General features: G+C 46.7%; 1 protein-coding gene across 1 annotated transcript in view; it reads left to right on the forward strand.

Annotated features, from left to right (window-relative positions):
- The window catches only part of LOC149435879 (adhesion G protein-coupled receptor B1-like), a 160,108-nt gene that overhangs the window by 44,734 nt on the left and 97,381 nt on the right, over positions 1-17,993 (forward strand). Inside the window, exons 3-4 of the mRNA XM_089662335.1 lie at positions 1,167-1,270; positions 11,810-11,912. Coding sequence (XP_089518461.1) covers positions 1,167-1,270; positions 11,810-11,912 — 207 coding nt within the window. The remainder of the gene's footprint in view (positions 1-1,166; positions 1,271-11,809; positions 11,913-17,993) is intronic.

The following is a 17,993-nucleotide window of genomic DNA, read 5'->3' on the forward strand; positions in this document are numbered from 1 at the left end:
CATGCTTGTAACTCTCAATTTTGCAATGCCTCATGGGACTTGTAGTTTGGCAACAGCTGGAGGGCCACCAGTTTGACACCCATGACTTAGATGTTCATTGGCAAACATGTCAGACAGGCCTGGACATGTGCCTTGAGGAGGGGGACCTTGCGGATTTCAATCCATGGCGGTGTATTGTGTTACCAATGGTTGGTTTGGTGATTGTGTTCCCAACTGCCTTGAGATCCTTCACAAGCTCCTCCCATGTAGTTCTGGGCTGATCCTTCACTTTTCTCATGATCATCCTCACCCCATGAGGCAAAACCCTGTATGGAGCCCCAAACCGAGGAGGACGATTGATGGTTATTTCGTATTTCTTCCATTTGTGAATAATCGCTCCAACCGTTGTCTTCTTGCTGATGGTCTTGTAGCCCATTCCAAGGTCTGCCATCTTGTCCCCGACGTCCTCTGACAGCTCTTTGGTCTTGTAGCCCATTCCAAGCATCTTTCGGGAATAAGGACTTTATGTTTCTTTGGACACTTTTTCTGTTTTTATATAGTATTTGGATTGGATTATGACGCATACAATTATGTAGGGTCTAGATTTGCGCTGTTTATATCGTTTTATATATTTTGGTGTATTACACTTGTGTACAGCAGCAGTTTATATAATTTTGGGGGCATATTTTTTCTGTGGCGCTGCGGTTTGTGACTAATGATACACTTTGAAAAAGTCTGGACCCCACAGGAACGCTATTCGCACATCGATCGCTGAACCCTTTTTCATCAGGGGCTTCATATCCGGTCTTCTGCAATCCCTCCCCCTTTCTGTTCATCAACAATTCAGAAATGGAGGCTAGGTCCCCCATATTGGATCCAGGCTTTAAGTGGATCACTTTAGTGTTCTCTGCAGCTTCTGGAATTCTGTGGACTATATTGAGCGCCCGTCTCTAGGATCACTTTGGCATGCCTTGTTCGTGTAATGGTGGACTATCATTAGACTTCTGTTGGCTGGATTTGTAGAATACGTTTTTTTGTTCTGGATTGTATCTTAAATTTTTAATAAAAATATTGAAAGTAAAAATTGAGTTTTGCACAACATGACATGGATGACATAGAAAGTTTTTTTCTTTTTTGTATAACTTTTTCTGAAGGTTTTCCTCTAAGCGGTTTTCTTTCTCTTCCAGAATATGGAGAAGGTCCTCGTCCCATCAGTCACTCTGATTGTTGGCTGTGGTGTCTCCTCGCTCACCCTTCTGCTTCTCATCATCATCTATGTGTCGGTATGGAGGTGAGTTACAGTGAATCCTGGATGTCCTACGACTAATCATCTCAGACTTACTGCCTTTACTGGGGAGAAACTCATAAAGTGTTTGTCAGGTCTCAGGGAACCCCACCATTTGTTGTGTTACCCACAGCACACAATTCATCAGCATGACCAGGAAAAGACCTTACATTGGTGGCCAGAATGCTCCTTACTTTGATGTTCAGTGAAGAATCATCCCTTACATTGGGGGGTCAGTGGGAAGAATGTCCCTTACATTGGGGGTCAGTGAGAAGAATGTCCCTTACATTGGGGGTCAGTGGGAAGAATGTCCCTTACATTGGGGGTCAGTGAGAAGAATGTCCCTTACATTGGGGGTCAGTGGGAAGAATGCTCCTTACATTGGGGGTCAGTGGGAAGAATGTCCCTTACATTGGGGGTCAGTGGGAAGAATGTCCCTTACATTGGGGGTCAGTGGGAAGAACGTCCCTTACATTGGGGGTCAGTGGGAAGAACGTCCCTTACATTGGGGGTCAGTGGGAAGAATGTCCCTTACATTGGGGGTCAGTGGGAAGAACGTCCCTTACATTGGGGGTCAGTGGGAAGAATGTCCCTTACATTGGTGGTCAGTGGGAAGAATGTCCCTTACATTGGGGGTCAGTGGGAAGAATGTCCCTTACATTGGGGGTCAGTGGGAAGAATGTCCCTTACATTGGAGGTCAGTGGGAAGAATGTCCCTTACATTGGGGGTCAGTGGGAAGAATGTCCCTTACATTGGGGATCAGTGGGAAGAATGTCCCTTACATTGGAGGTCAGTGGGAAGAATGTCCCTTACATTGGGGGTCAGTGGGAAGAATGTCCCTTACATTGGAGGTCAGTGGGAAGAATGTCCCTTACATTGGGGGTCAGTGGGAAGAATGTCCCTTACATTGGGGGTCAGTGGGAAGAATGTCCCTTACATTGGGGATCAGTGGGAAGAATGTCCCTTACATTGGGGGTCAGTGGGAGGAATGTCCCTTACATTGGGGGTCAGTAGGAAGAATGTCCCTTACATTGGGGTCAGTGGGAAGAATGTCCCTTACATTGGGGGTCAGTAGGAAGAATGTCCCTTACATTGGGGTCAGTGGGAAGAATGTCCCTTACATTGGGGTCAGTGGGAAGAATGTCCCTTACATTGGGGGTCAGTGGGAAGAATGTCCCTTACATTGGGATCAGTGGGAAGAATGTCCCTTACATTGGGGGTCAGTGGGAAGAATGTCCCTTACATTGGGGGTCAGTTGGAAGAATGTCCCTTACATTGGGGGTCAGTGGGAAGAATGTCCCTTACATTGGGGGTCAGTGGGAAGAATGTCCCTTACATTGGGGGTCAGTGGGAAGAATGTCCCTTATATTGGGGGTCAGTGGGAAGAATGTCCCTTACATTGGGATCAGTGGGAAGAATGTCCCTTACATTGGTGATCAGTGGGAAGAATGTCCCTTACATTGGGGGTCAGTGGGAAGAATATCCCTTACATTGGGGGTCAGTGGGAAGAATGTCCCTTACATTGGGGGTCAGTGGGAAGAACGTCCTTACATTGGGATCAGTGGGAAGAATGTCCCTTACATTGGTGATCAGTGGGAAGAACGTCCCTTACATTGGGGGGTCAGTGGGAAGAATGTCCCTTACATTGGTGATCAGTGGGAAGAATGTCCCTTACATTGGGGGGTCAGTGGGAAGAATATCCCTTACATTGGTGATCAGTGGGAAGAATGTCCCTTACATTGGTGGTCAGTGGGAAGAATGTCCCTTACATTGGGGGTCAGTGGGAAGAATATCCCTTACATTGGGGGTCAGTGGGAAGAATGTCCCTTACATATGCAGTCAGTGGGAAGAATGTCCCTTACATATGCAGTCAGTGGGAAGAATGTCCCTTACATTGGGGGGGTCAGTGGGAAGAATGTCCCTTACATTGGGGGTCAGTGGGAAGAATGTCCCTTACATTGGGGGTCAGTGGGAAGAATGTCCCTTACATTGGTGGTCAGTGGGAAGAATGTCCCTTACATTGGGGGTCAGTGGGAAGATTGTCCCTTACATTGGCGGTCAGTGGGAAGAACGTCCCTTACATTGGGGGTCAGTGGGAAGAATATCCCTTACATTGGGGGTCAGTGGGAAGAATGTCCCTTACATTGGGGGTCAGTGGGAAGAATGTCCCTTACATTGGCGGTCAGTGGGAAGAATGTCCCTTACATTGGGGGTCAGTGGGAAGAATGTCCCTTACATTGGGGGTCAGTGGGAAGAATGTCCCTTACATTGGGGGTCAGTGGGAAGAACGTCCCTTACATTGGGATCAGTGGGAAGAATGTCCCTTACATTGGGGGTCAGTGGGAAGAATGTCCCTTACATTGGTGGTCAGGAGGAAGAATGTCCCTTACATTGGGGGTCAGTGGGAAGAATGTCCCTTACATTGGTGGTCAGGAGGAAGAATGTCCCTTACATTGGGGGTCAGTGTTAAGAATGTCCCTTACATCGGGGGTCAGTGGGAAGAATGTCCCTTACATTGGTGGTCAGTGGGAAGAATGTCCCTTACATTGGGGGTCAGTGGGAAGAATATCCCTTACATTGGGGGTCAGTGGGAAGAACGTCCTTACATTGGGATCAGTGGGAAGAATGTCCCTTACATTGGTGATCAGTGGGAAGAACGTCCCTTACATTGGGGGGTCAGTGGGAAGAACGCCCCTTACATTGGGGGTCAGTGGGAAGAATGTCCCTTACATTGGGGGTCAGTGGGAAGAACGTCCCTTACATTGGTGATCAGTGGGAAGAATGTCCCTTACATTGGGGGGTCAGTGGGAAGAATATCCCTTACATTGGTGATCAGTGGGAAGAATGTCCCTTACATTGGTGGTCAGTGGGAAGAATGTCCCTTACATTGGGGGTCAGTGGGAAGAATATCCCTTACATTGGGGGTCAGTGGGAAGAATGTCCCTTACATATGCAGTCAGTGGGAAGAATGTCCCTTACATTGGGGGGGTCAGTGGGAAGAATGTCCCTTACATTGGGGGTCAGTGGGAAGAATGTCCCTTACATTGGTGGTCAGTGGGAAGAATGTCCCTTACATTGGGGGTCAGTGGGAAGATTGTCCCTTACATTGGCGGTCAGTGGGAAGAACGTCCCTTACATTGGGGGTCAGTGGGAAGAATATCCCTTACATTGGGGGTCAGTGGGAAGAATGTCCCTTACATTGGGGGTCAGTGGGAAGAATGTCCCTTACATTGGCAGTCAGTGGGAAGAATGTCCCTTACATTGGTGGTCAGTGGGAAGAATGTCCCTTACATTGGGGGTCAGTGGGAAGAATGTCCCTTACATTGGGGGTCAGTGGGAAGAACGTCCCTTACATTGGGATCAGTGGGAAGAATGTCCCTTACATTGGGGGTCAGTGGGAAGAATGTCCCTTACATTGGGGGTCAGTGGGAAGAATGTCCCTTACATTGGTGGTCAGGAGGAAGAATGTCCCTTACATTGGGGGTCAGTGGGAAGAATGTCCCTTACATTGGTGGTCAGGAGGAAGAATGTCCCTTACATTGGGGGTCAGTGTTAAGAATGTCCCTTACATCGGGGGTCAGTGGGAAGAATGTCCCTTACATTGGTGGTCAGTGGGAAGAATGTCCCTTACATTGGGGGTCAGTGGGAAGAATGTCCCTTACATTGGGGGTCAGTGGGAAGAATGTCCCTTACATTGGTGGTCAGGAGGAAGAATGTCCCTTACATTGGGGGTCAGTGGGAAGAATGTCCCTTACATTGGTGGTCAGGAGGAAGAATGTCCCTTACATTGGGGGTCAGTGGGAAGAATGTCCCTTACATTGGGGGTCAGTGTTAAGAATGTCCCTTACATCGGGGGTCAGTGGGAAGAATGTCCCTTACATTGGTGGTCAGTGGGAAGAATGTCCCTTACATCGGGGGTCAGTGGGAAGAACGTCCCTTACATTGGCAGTCAGTGGGAAGAATGTCCCTTACATTGGGGGTTAGTGGGAAGAATGTCCCTTACATTGGGGGTCAGTGGGAAGAATGTCCCTTACATTGGTGGTCAGGAGGAAGAATGTCCCTTACATTGGGGGTCAGTGGGAAGAATGTCCCTTACATTGGTGGTCAGGAGGAAGAATGTCCCTTACATTGGGGGTCAGTGTTAAGAATGTCCCTTACATCGGGGGTCAGTGGGAAGAATGTCCCTTACATTGGTGGTCAGTGGGAAGAATGTCCCTTACATCGGGGGTCAGTGGGAAGAACGTCCCTTACATTGGCAGTCAGTGGGAAGAATGTCCCTTACATTGGGGGTTAGTGGGAAGAATGTCCCTTACATTGGGGGTCAGTGGGAAGAATGTCCCTTACATTGGTGGTCAGGAGGAAGAATGTCCCTTACATTGGGGGTCAGTGTTAAGAATGTCCCTTACATCGGGGGTCAGTGGGAAGAATGTCCCTTACATTGGTGGTCAGTGGGAAGAATGTCCCTTACATTGGGGTTCAGTGGGAAGAATGTCCCTTACATTGGAGGTCAATGGGAAGAATGTCCCTTACATTGGTGGTCAGGAGGAAGAATGTCCCTTACATTGGGGGTCAGTGGGAAGAATGTCCCTTACATTGGTGGTCAGGAGGAAGAATGTCCCTTACATTGGGGGTCAGTGGGAAGATTGTCCCTTACATCGGGGGTCAGTGGGAAGAATGTCCCTTACATTGGTGGTCAGTGGGAAGAATGTCCCTTACATTGGGGGTCAGTGGGAAGAATGTCCCTTACATTGGGGGTTAGTGGGAAGAATGTTCCTTACATTGGGGGTCAGTGGGAAGAATGTCCCTTACATTGGGGGTCAGTGGGAAGAATGTCCCTTACATTGGAGGTCAGTGGGAAGAATGTCCCTTACATTGGTGGTCAGGACGAAGAATGTCCCTTACATTGGGGGTCAGTGGGAAGAATGTCCCTTACATTGGGGGTTAGTAGGAAGAATGTTCCTTACATTGGGGGTCAGTGGGAAGAATGTCCCTTACATTGGGGGTCAGTGGGAAGAATGTCCCTTACATTGGGGGTCAGTGGGAAGAATGTCCCTTACATTGGGGGTCAGTGGGAAGAATGTCCCTTACATTGGGGGTCAGTGAGAAGAATGTCCCTTACATTGGTCAGTGGGAAGAATGTCCCTTACATTGGGGGTCAGTGGGAAGAATGTCCCTTACATTGGGGGTCAGTGGGAAGAATGTTCCTTACATTGATAGTCAGCAGAAGTGCCTCCTTACATTAATGGTCCATAGGAAATGTCCCTTTACATTTGTGGTCCATGTTGAAAGTCCTGCTTGGAATAATATCTGGTAGACGTGTTCTTTTAGATTGGAGGTTACATTGGTGGCAGGTGGGAGAAGAACCTCTTTAAATTGATGGTCAGAGAGAAGGGGCCCTTTACATTGGCATTCAGTATATAAGTGCCCAGTTACAATGGTGGACTGGTGGGTGAAGAGCACCTTTCACTGATTTGTTCAGTAGAACAAATGTCCCACTGCATTGGTGGTCAGTGGAGAAGGATCCTCTACCATTGATGATCAGTAGAAGTGACCCTTTACATTGGTGGCCAGTTGGAGACATGCCACTTAATTTTGATGGTCAGGAGAATTGTCTCTATACATTGGCAGTCAATGATGAAAGACACCCCTACGCTGGGAGAAGGGCCCCCGCTACTGGCGGTTAGTGAATAATTGATTGTCAGAGAAGAAAGACCCATTTACCCTGGTGGTCAGTGAGAAGAATTCTCTCCTTGCAACCAGCTACAAAGATCACTGGTGTCGGTGGTCACTTTCCTATGAGAAGAGAGGAGAGACCACACTGGTTCCACACGCCTGGTGATTAGCAATGATGCCAGAACTTGGCAGGCACCACCAGGCTGTTTATCAGTTACTACTCAACCTCTGCCGGAATTTTGGAGTTCCTCAGCATCTCTGGCTGTGAAAGTCTGGATTCGTTCTGTGGCAGGACTCGACCAATGACAATGCAGGTCCTCACAACATCAGACTGAAAACCAGACGTGTAAAACAATCCGCATACATGTATTATATCAAGAACTACTGTGAGAGGCTCTTCATGTAACCTGGACTGCCATTACCAACTGTTCTACAGACTATTTTATATGGAAGTCGGGAAGGATTGAGATATTCTCTGAAGTTCTCTCATTGTTCCCAGCAAGCCAAGTTCTGAATTGTATTTGATATCTTAGAATGAAATATTGAACGCCAGAATAATCCCGCGTTATGCGTCATCTGCACAGCTGTGGAAACGCTTCACAAACTGTGATGGATATAAAATATCTGCATCTTCCTTGTTATACCACTGAGTAGAGGTTCATATTTCACATTCCAGATACTTTCCCCAAAGTTCAAAGTCTTCTTTGCTGTATTAGATTTTATTTTTGCTGAAAAAAGTCACTGATAGCTTGCTTGTCATTGACCTACTTCAAGTAGGTTGACTTCCTTCTTACCTGCTGCTGACCTCCTTCTAACCAGCAGCTGACTTCCTTCTGACCAGCAGCTGACCTCCTTCTGACCAGCAGCTGACTTCCTTCTGACCAGCAGCTGACCTCCTTCTGACCAGCAGCTGACCTCCTTCTGACCAGCAGCTGACCTCCTTCTGACCAGCAGCTGACCTCCTTCTGACCAGCAGCTGACCTCCTTCTGACCAGCAGCTGACCTCCTTCTGACCAGCAGTTGACCTCCTTCTGACCAGCATCTGACTTCCTTCTGACTAGCAGCTGACTTCCTTCTGACCAGCATCTGACTTCCTTCTGACTAGCAGCTGACTTCCTTCTGACCAGCAGCTGACTTTCTTCTGACCAGCAGCTGACTTCCTTCTGACCAGCAGCTGACCTCCTTCTGACCAGCAGCTGACTTCCTTCTGACCAGCAGCTGACCTCTTTCTGACCAGCAGCTGACTTCCTTCTGACCAGCAGCTGACCTCTTTCTGACCAGCAGTTGACTTCCTTCTGACCAGCAGTTGACTTCCTTCTGACCAGCAGTTTACTTCCTTCTGACCAGCAGTTGACTTCCTTCTGACCAGCAGTTGACTTCCTTCTGACCAGCAGTTGACTTCCTTCTGACCAGCAGTTGACTTCCTTCTGACTAGCAGTTGACTTCCTTCTGACTTAAGCCACCCAGGCATGGAGTGAAATTCGGCCGGTCCACCAGGGACTGGACGAATTTTAATCCATGTGTGGGCAGGTTGATTGTATTAATCTATCAATCGGCAACTGGTGTACAACCAGCCTGTTGGGTTTTTCCCAATCAATTAGTGCCGCCATCTATAGCAGGCAACACTGATCATTGTCTTCTAATGGCAGGGAAGACTCCTTGTTGTCAGCATACAGAGGTTCAACGGGAAGCATTTCCCCATCCACATCGAGTGTGTGAATGGGGGACTTGCTGGTTGAACAGGGAAAAAAAATACAGCATATGGCCAGCTTTACAGTTGACCTCCTTCTGGCCTTCAGTTGACCACCTTCTGATGAGCAGTTGACTTTCTTCTATCTCCTTTTGACCTTCAGTTGACCTCCCAGTTAGCAGTTTTCTTCCTTCTGACTTACTGTTGACTTCCTTCTGACCTGCAGTTGACCTCCTTCTGATTGACAGTTGAGTACCTCCTGATTTGCAGTTGACCTCCTTGCGATCTGCAATTGACTTCCTTATGACTAGCAGTTGACTTGATTTCCTTCTGACTCGCAGTTATTCTCCTTCTGAATTTCAGTTAAACTTTTTTTTACCTCCTCCTGACTTGTAGGCAACCTCATTATGACCTGCAGTAAACCTCCATGTGACATGCAGTGGACCTCCTGACTTAGTTGAACAGGAGGCAGCAAGGGGCTCCTATGTAATTCTCATCTTGGTGAGGAATCAGAAAGCTTAAAAAGTTACTAAACATTTCTGATTACGGGAAACATTCTCAAGTTGTGGAAAAGGGAGGGGGGAGGAACCAGGAGAGAAAAAGTTCTTGTAATAGATGAGGGTCTTCTTTAAATCAGCCATCAGAGGTGCTAACCACTGAGCCACTGTGCTGCCACCAGTGGTGGGTACGTCTGCCTTGAAGCACTGGGGTTCTCGGTTCAGACCCTGTCCAGGACACTATCTACATAAAGCTTTCATGTTCCCTCTGTACTTGCCTGGGTTTCCTCCAGGTACTCAGATTTCTTCCCACACCCCAAATACATGCTGGTAGGTAAACTGAGCTCATAATATTACCTCCCCCACGCGCCTCTTCCCCTGATTTCTCAGTCAGGATCATTAGCACCACCATCAACCCATCCCGTCATTTCAGGGTGCTGGGTGTTACCCTGGATTCTGAACTATCCTATCAGGCCCCCATCCAATCACTGTCCAAGCATGTCACCTCAACCTCCGCAACATCTCCAGAATACACCCCTTTTTAACCAATGAGACCACAAAGCTCCTAATTCACTCCCTGGTTATCTCTCACCTCGACTACTGCAACTCCCTCCTCATTGGATGACCTTTACATAGGCCACACCCCCTCCAGTCCATCATGAATACTGCTGCCAGGCTCATCCACCTTACCAATCATTCAGTGTCCTCCACCCCTCTCTGCCAATCCCTCCACTGGTCTCCATTCAGTGTCCTCCACCCCTCTCTGCCAATCCCTCCACTGGTCTCCATTCAGTGTCCTCCACCCCTCTCTGCCAATCCCTCCATTGGTCTCCATTCAGTGTCCTCCACCCCTCTCTGCCAATCCCTCCACTGGCCTCCACTCAGTGTCCTCCACCCCTCTCTGCCAATCTCTCCACTGGCCTCCACTCAGTGTCCTCCACCCCTCTCTGCCAATCCCTCCACTGGTCTCCATTCAGTGTCCTCCACCCCTCTCTGCCAATCTCTCCACTGGCCTCCACTCAGTGTCCTCCACCCCTCTCTGCCAATCCCTCCACTGGTCTCCATTCAGTGTCCTCCACCCCTCTCTGCCAATCTCTCTACTGGCCTCCACTCAGTGTCATCCACCCCTCTCTGCCAATCCCTCCACTGGTCTCCATTCAGTGTCCTCCACCCCTCTCTGCCAATCTCTCCACTGGCCTCCACTCAGTGTCATCCACCCCTCTCTGCCAATCCCTCCACTGGCTTCCATTCAGTGTCCTCCATCCCTCTCTGCCAATCCCTCCACTGGCCTCCATTCAGTGTCCTTCACCCCTCTCTGCCAATCCCTCCACTGGCTTCCATTCAGTGTCCTCCATCCCTCTCTGCCAATCCCTCCACTGGCCTCCATTCAGTGTCCTTCACCCCTCTCTGCCAATCCCTCCACTGGTCTCCATTCAGTGTCCTCCACCCCTCTCTGCCAATCCCTCCACTGGCCTCGATTCAGTGTCCTCCACCCCTCTCTGCCAATCCCTCCACTGGCCTCCACTCAGTGTCCTCCACCCCTCTCTGCCAATCCCTCTACTGGTCTCCATTCAGTGTCCTCCACCCCTCTCTGCCAATCTCTCCACTGGCCTCCACTCAGTGTCCTCCACCCCTCTCTGCCAATCTCTCCACTGGCCTCCACTCAGTGTCCTCCACCCCTCTCTGCCAATCCCTCCACTGGCCTCCACTCAATGTCCTCCACCCCTCTCTGCCAATCCCTCCACTGGCCTCCATTCAGTGTCATCCACCCCTCTTTGCCAATCCCTCCACTGGCTTCCATTCAGTGTCCTCCATCCCTCTCTGCCAATCCCTCCACTGACCTCCATTCAGTGTCCTCCACCCCTCTCTGCCAATCCCTCCACTGGCCTCCTTTCGTCCAACGTATAAAATTCAAAATACTAACAACAACTTACAAAGCCATCCACAACTCTGCCTCCAGCTACATCACCAACCTGGCCTCCAAATATCAACCAAACCGCTCTCTTCGATCCTCCCAGGACCTTCTGCTCTCTAGTTCCCCTGTCACCTCCTCCCATGCTCGCCACCAGGACTTCTCCCGAGCTTCTCCCATCCTATGGAACTCCCCTCCCCAATCCCTCCGGCTGTCTCCTAATCTATCCACCTGCAAACCTTTCTCTTTAAAGAAGCCTATCCTGCTTCTACCTAGTAAACTGCCATTTATTTCCTCCATCAGCTCCTCCCCCCACAGCTATTACCTTTTGTATCACTCAACCCCTCCTCCTAGATTGTAAGCTCCCAGGATCAGGGCCCTCTGATTCCTCTTGTACCAAATTGTATTGTAACTGTCATGTCTGCCTTCATTTTGTACATCGCTGCGCACACTGTTGGCGCCATATAAATCCTGTATAATAATAATAGTATGCATGTCTGAGATGAAGAGATCGGGGGAAGGTAACCTGGGCACTCCAGCTGTTGTGAAACTAAATTCCCCATGATGCACTGCAAGCCTCTGACACCAACAGCCATGGCTCTCAGAGTCAGAGGCATGATGGGATTTGTAGTTTCACCACAGCTGGAGTGCCCAGGTTGCTGACCTCCGAATACAGTTGTAAGCTCCTCGAAGGCGGGGCTCTATGAATTGACATAACTTTATTAATGCCTGAAATAAACGAACAATAAACAATTCCCATCTCTGTTTCTAGGTACATCCGGTCGGAGCGCTCCGTCATTTTGATCAACTTCTGCTTGTCCATCATTTCCTCGAATGCCTTAATACTTGTTGGGCAGACGCAGACCAGGAACAAGGTATGATATGTGGATGGAGAGGATGACTTGTACCTTGGAAGTGTCGTGTTTCAGGCAGACTTGAGCTTTGCTAATGCAGGACTAAGCGGGTTCCCTGTAGGGGCGTCCTTCACACGTTCCACCACTCATTACTGCTGCACACTGCGAGAAGAGCTGACAGAGAATGGCACCCTAAAGCAGGGGTGTCAAACTGGTGGCCCTCCAGCTGTTGCCAAACTACAACTCCCATCATGCCTCTGCTCTTAGGAGCCATGCTTGTAACTGGCAATCTTGCAATGCCTCATGGGACTTGTAGTTTGGCAGCTGGAGGGCCGCCAGTCTGACACCCGTGCCCTAAAGCATTAGCATAGCTGCTGCCATGAGTCCTGCACCGCGGGGGGGGGGAGGGGCCACAACATCGCGTCTAAATAAATGGGTTCCTCAATGCAAAGCTCGTTATCATGTAAAATGCTGACGCTGTAATGCAACCCAACGGAACACCTCGATGTGTGCGGAACCCGGAGCCACGCAGGCTTCTAATCCCTCTATGTTCTGGTCTGTGATAGATTTGTGTGTAGAAAATGCCTCGGAATACCTGACTGCTGCTTCTTGTCCTGACCCTGCAGAGCTCTGTGATGACGCAGCTGAGTAGCAGACACACCCCTCAGTACAACTGTCACTACACCAATGTGACCCGGCTTAGCCATGGCGATTGGCTGCTTCATCATTGGAAAAGGGGGACGTGAGTTGTGATTGGTTGTTGGATCATAGGAGGACGGGATTAAGTTGTGATTGGTTGTTGCATCATTGAAGCAGGGGGAGTGAGCTGTGATTGGTTGCTTCATCACTGGAAATGGGGGACGTGAGTTGTGATTGGTTGCTTCATCATTGGAGTTGGGGAAGTGAGCTGTGATTGGTTGCTTCATCATTGGAGTTGGGGAAGTGAGCTGTGATTGGTTACTTCATCATTGGAGTTGGGGACGTGAGTTGTGATTGGTTGCTTCATCAGTGGAGTAGGGAGAGTGAGTTGTGATTGGTTGCTTCATCACTGGAGTTGGGGAAGTGAGTTGTGATTGGTTGCTTCATCAGTGGAGTTGGGACAGTGAGTTGTGATTGGTTGCTTCATCATTGGAAGTGGGGAAGTGAATTGTGATTGGTTGCTTCATGATTGGTGTCGGGGGATTAAATTATGATTGGTTGCTTCATCATTGGAGTTGGGGAATCCCCAATCCCCGGAAGTGCTGGGCAGGGGCAGACTGACAACTCATGGGGCCCCCGGACAATAGGGGATCATGGGGCCCCTGTGTCCTTGCCCAAACTCAAAAAAGCCTATGAAAAAGGTACCAGGGGCATCTCATGGGGCCCCCTACTGACCCTGGGCCCTCAGGCAGTGCCCGAGTTTCCAAATGGTCAGTCCGCCCCTGGTGCTGGGTGTGTTTCTTTGCTTCGAGTGTCCAGATGGACCGCCATGACTGAAGTACAGGTTCTCTTTAAAGGAAAGGTTACTAAAACAATTAGAATTTTTAAAAAATGTAATCTTACCTACCTAGGCCCCGCCTACTCTGCGTTTTCCACTCCCATCTCCTTAGACTATGACCTCACTGGAAGAGTCACTCGTAGAGTTTTAAACCTCCCAAAAAAAGAAGTCACCAGCCGTAATATTTAATGAAGAACCCGCTAATCCTGGTTGAGTCCATAACTAGTCCTTTTCGTCTGGTTCATAGAGTCCCCCCTCCACTCGGCCAACGTCTGTATATGGGGTGATCTTTGGTGGCCTGGATGTGGCATGGTCTCACCTCTGACCCCTACCATTCTCCTGAAGGACCTGTATCTGCGAAACGCATCCACGGCCCTGCTATGATTCCCACCCAATAGGAGAATTGTGCATGTCGATCATCGATAACACTGGGTATAGGGCCGGAGGTCATTGGGGGTCGTGTGGTTAGAGGATGAAATTGTAAACGGTTTATCATACCTCCGCTTTTTATGATTTCATCTTCTTTTGATACATATTTATTACAATGTTTTCTTTGAATGATTTCTTGGATAGCTCGAAGGTCTTGTTGGAATGTTTTGCGCGCTGATGTTATCCAATAGGAATGCAGATCCGGTGGGATCCCCGTGGCTTGCACAGATCAGTAGACAAGGGCCCTATGTTGGGACCGGCGTGGTTGTGTTACATTGTAGGTTGAGCCCCTCCTGCCCAAGCGCTGACCCAGAATTCCCGAGCCACACATCAGAGGCTCCATGTCAGACGTGAGCGGACCTCATTCTTCCTGCCTTATCTCTGCACTACACGCGTGTTCAGGCTCTCATGTCCTCCGTCCATCACGCCAATTCACAGCGGATGCATTTCCAATGAATGCCCCTAATTAGTCAGAGCAGCAATAAAACGGAGATGGCTGAATGTGTTCCCAGGAGGCCCAGAGCTTCGGCATGTCTGTAATTAACACGCATCATCAATGAACCCCGCGGAATATTCTGCACGGATGACCAGAAGGAGCCGTGATTGGCTGACAAAGACCAGAAGGACCCGTGATTGGCTGACAAAGACCAGAAGGACCCGTGATTGGCTGACGGGGTCGTAGGTCTGATCTGAAAGTATAGGTGGGATAGTCAGTGTCACCGCACAGCTCACCGCCGTATGAGGTGTCACCAGAACAGGAAACGGGGGGAGGTCCTTCAATGTGGACACTTGTTAGGGGAAAGGCCAGATCTAGGCTGTCTGATCTGGGGGTGCAGAACAAAATCTGGGGGCATCCCATCAACTCACATCAGAGTCCCACATCACACCAGAGTCATCTGTCCCCCTTCACCAAGAGTCCCACCTTCCACCTAGGATGCCGAAATACACATTGATTGTTACTTTGTATCTCTCCATCTCCCGTCTGATCGATGTTTATAAACAATGTTACTTTCTATCTCTCTATCTCACCTACATTGTTTATAAACATCGATCAGACGGGAGATAGAGAGATACAAAGTAACATTGTTTATAAACATCGATCAGACGGGAGATAGAGAGATACAAAGTAACATTGTTTATAAACATCGATCAGACGGGGGATGGAGAGATACAAAGTAACATTGTTTATAAACATCAATCAGACGGGAGATAGAGAGATACAAAGTAACATTGTTTATAAACATCGATCAGACGGGGGATGGAGAGATACAAAGTAACATTGTTTATAAACATCGATCAGACGGGAGATGGAGAGATACAAAGTAACATTGTTTATAAACATCGATCAGACGGGAGATAGAGATACAAAGTAACATTGTTTATAAACATCGATCAGACGGGAGATGGAGAGATACAAAGTAACATTGTTTATAAACATCGATCAGACGGGAGATGGAGAGATACAAAGTAACATTGTTTATAAACATCGATCAGACGAGAGATAGAGAGATATAAAGTAACATTGTTTATAAACATCGATCAGACGGGAGATAGAGATACAAAGTAACATTGTTTATAAACATCGATCAGACGGGAGATAGAGAGATACAAAGTAACATTTATAAACATCGATCAGATGGGAGATTGAGAGATACAAAGTAACATTGTTTATAAACATCGATCAGACGGGAGATAGAGAGATACAAAGTAACATTGTTTATAAACATCGATCAGACGAGAGATAGAGATACAAAGTAACATTGTTTATAAACATCGATCAGACGGGAGATAGAGAGATACAAAGTATCATTGTTTATAAACATCGATCAGACGAGAGATAGAGATACAAAGTAACATTGTTTATAAACATCGATCAGACGGGAGATAGAGAGATACAAAGTAACATTGTTTATAAACATCGATCAGACGGGAGATAGAGATACAAAGTAACATTGTTTATAAACATCGATCAGACGGGAGATAGAGAGATACAAAGTAACATTTATAAACATCGATCAGACGGGAGATTGAGAGATACAAAGTAACATTGTTTATAAACATCGATCAGACGAGAGATAGAGATACAAAGTAACATTGTTTATAAACATCGATCAGACGGGAGATAGAGAGATACAAAGTATCATTGTTTATAAACATCGATCAGACGAGAGATGGAGATATACAAAGTAACATTGTTTATAAACATCGATCAGACGGGAGATGGAGATATACAAAGTAACATTGTTTATAAACATCGATCAGACGGGAGATAGAGATACAAAGTAACATTGTTTATAAACATCGATCAGACGGGAGATGGAGATATACAAAGTAACATTGTTTATAAACATCGATCAGACGGGAGATAGAGATACAAAGTAACATTGTTTATAAACATCGATCAGACGGGAGAGAGATACAAAGTAACATTGTTTATAAACATCGATCAGACGGGAGATAGAGAGATACAAAGTAACATTGTTTATAAACATCGATCAGACGGGGGATGGAGAGATACAAAGTAACATTGTTTATAAACATCGATCAGACGGGAGATAGAGAGATACAAAGTAACATTGTTTATAAACATCGATCAGACGGGAGATAGAGAGATACAAAGTAACATTGTTTATAAACATCGATCAGACGGGAGATAGAGATACAAAGTAACATTGTTTATAAACATCTCTCAGACGGGAGATAGAAATACAAAGTAACATTGTTTATAAACATCGATCAGACTGGAGATAGAGATACAGAGTAACATTGTTTATAAACATCGATCAGACGGGAGATAGAGATACAAAGTAACATTGTTTATAAACATCGATCAGACGGGAGAGAGATACAAAGTAACATTGTTTATAAACATCGATCAGACGGGAGATAGAGATACAAAGTAACATTGTTTATAAACATCGATCAGACGGGAGATAGAAATACAAAGTAACATTGTTTATAAACATCGATCAGACTGGAGATAGAGATACAGAGTAACATTGTTTATAAACATCGATCAGACGGGAGATAGAGATACAAAGTAACATTGTTTATAAACATCGATCAGACGGGAGAGAGATACAAAGTAACATTGTTTATAAACATCGATCAGACGGGAGATAGAGATACAAAGTAACATTGTTTATAAACATCGATCAGACGGGAGAGAGATACAAAGTAACATTGTTTATAAACATCGATCAGACGGGAGATAGAGAGATACAAAGTAACATTGTTTATAAACATCGATCAGACGGGAGATGGAGAGATACAAAGTAACATTGTTTATAAACATCGATCAGACGGGAGATGGAGAGATACAAAGTAACATTGTTTATAAACATCGATCAGACGGGAGATAGAGATACAAAGTAACATTGTTTATAAACATCGATCAGACGGGAGATAGAGAGATATAAAGTAACATTGTTTATAAACATCGATCAGACGGGAGATAGAGATACAAAGTAACATTGTTTATAAACATCGATCAGACGGGAGATAGAGAGATACAAAGTATCATTGTTTATAAACATCGATCAGACGAGAGATAGAGATACAAAGTAACATTGTTTATAAACATCGATCAGACGGGAGATAGAGAGATACAAAGTAACATTGTTTATAAACATCGATCAGACGGGAGATAGAGATACAAAGTAACATTGTTTATAAACATCGATCAGACGGGAGATAGAGATACAAAGTAACATTGTTTATAAACATCGATCAGACGGGAGATAGAGAGATACAAAGTAACATTTATAAACATCGATCAGACGGGAGATTGAGAGATACAAAGTAACATTGTTTATAAACATCGATCAGACGAGAGATAGAGATACAAAGTAACATTGTTTATAAACATCGATCAGACGGGAGATAGAGAGATACAAAGTATCATTGTTTATAAACATCGATCAGACGAGAGATGGAGATATACAAAGTAACATTGTTTATAAACATCGATCAGACGGGAGATAGAGATACAAAGTAACATTGTTTATAAACATCGATCAGACGGGAGATGGAGATATACAAAGTAACATTGTTTATAAACATCGATCAGATGGGAGATGGAGATATACAAAGTAACATTGTTTATAAACATCGATCAGACGGGAGATAGAGATACAAAGTAACATTGTTTATAAACATCGATCAGACGGGAGAGAGATACAAAGTAACATTGTTTA

The sequence above is a fragment of the Staurois parvus genome, unplaced genomic scaffold (assembly GCF_062004578.1).
Source record: "Staurois parvus isolate SC_StPar_1 unplaced genomic scaffold, SC_StPar_1.0 ptg001456l, whole genome shotgun sequence".
NCBI lineage: Eukaryota > Metazoa > Chordata > Amphibia > Anura > Ranidae > Staurois > Staurois parvus.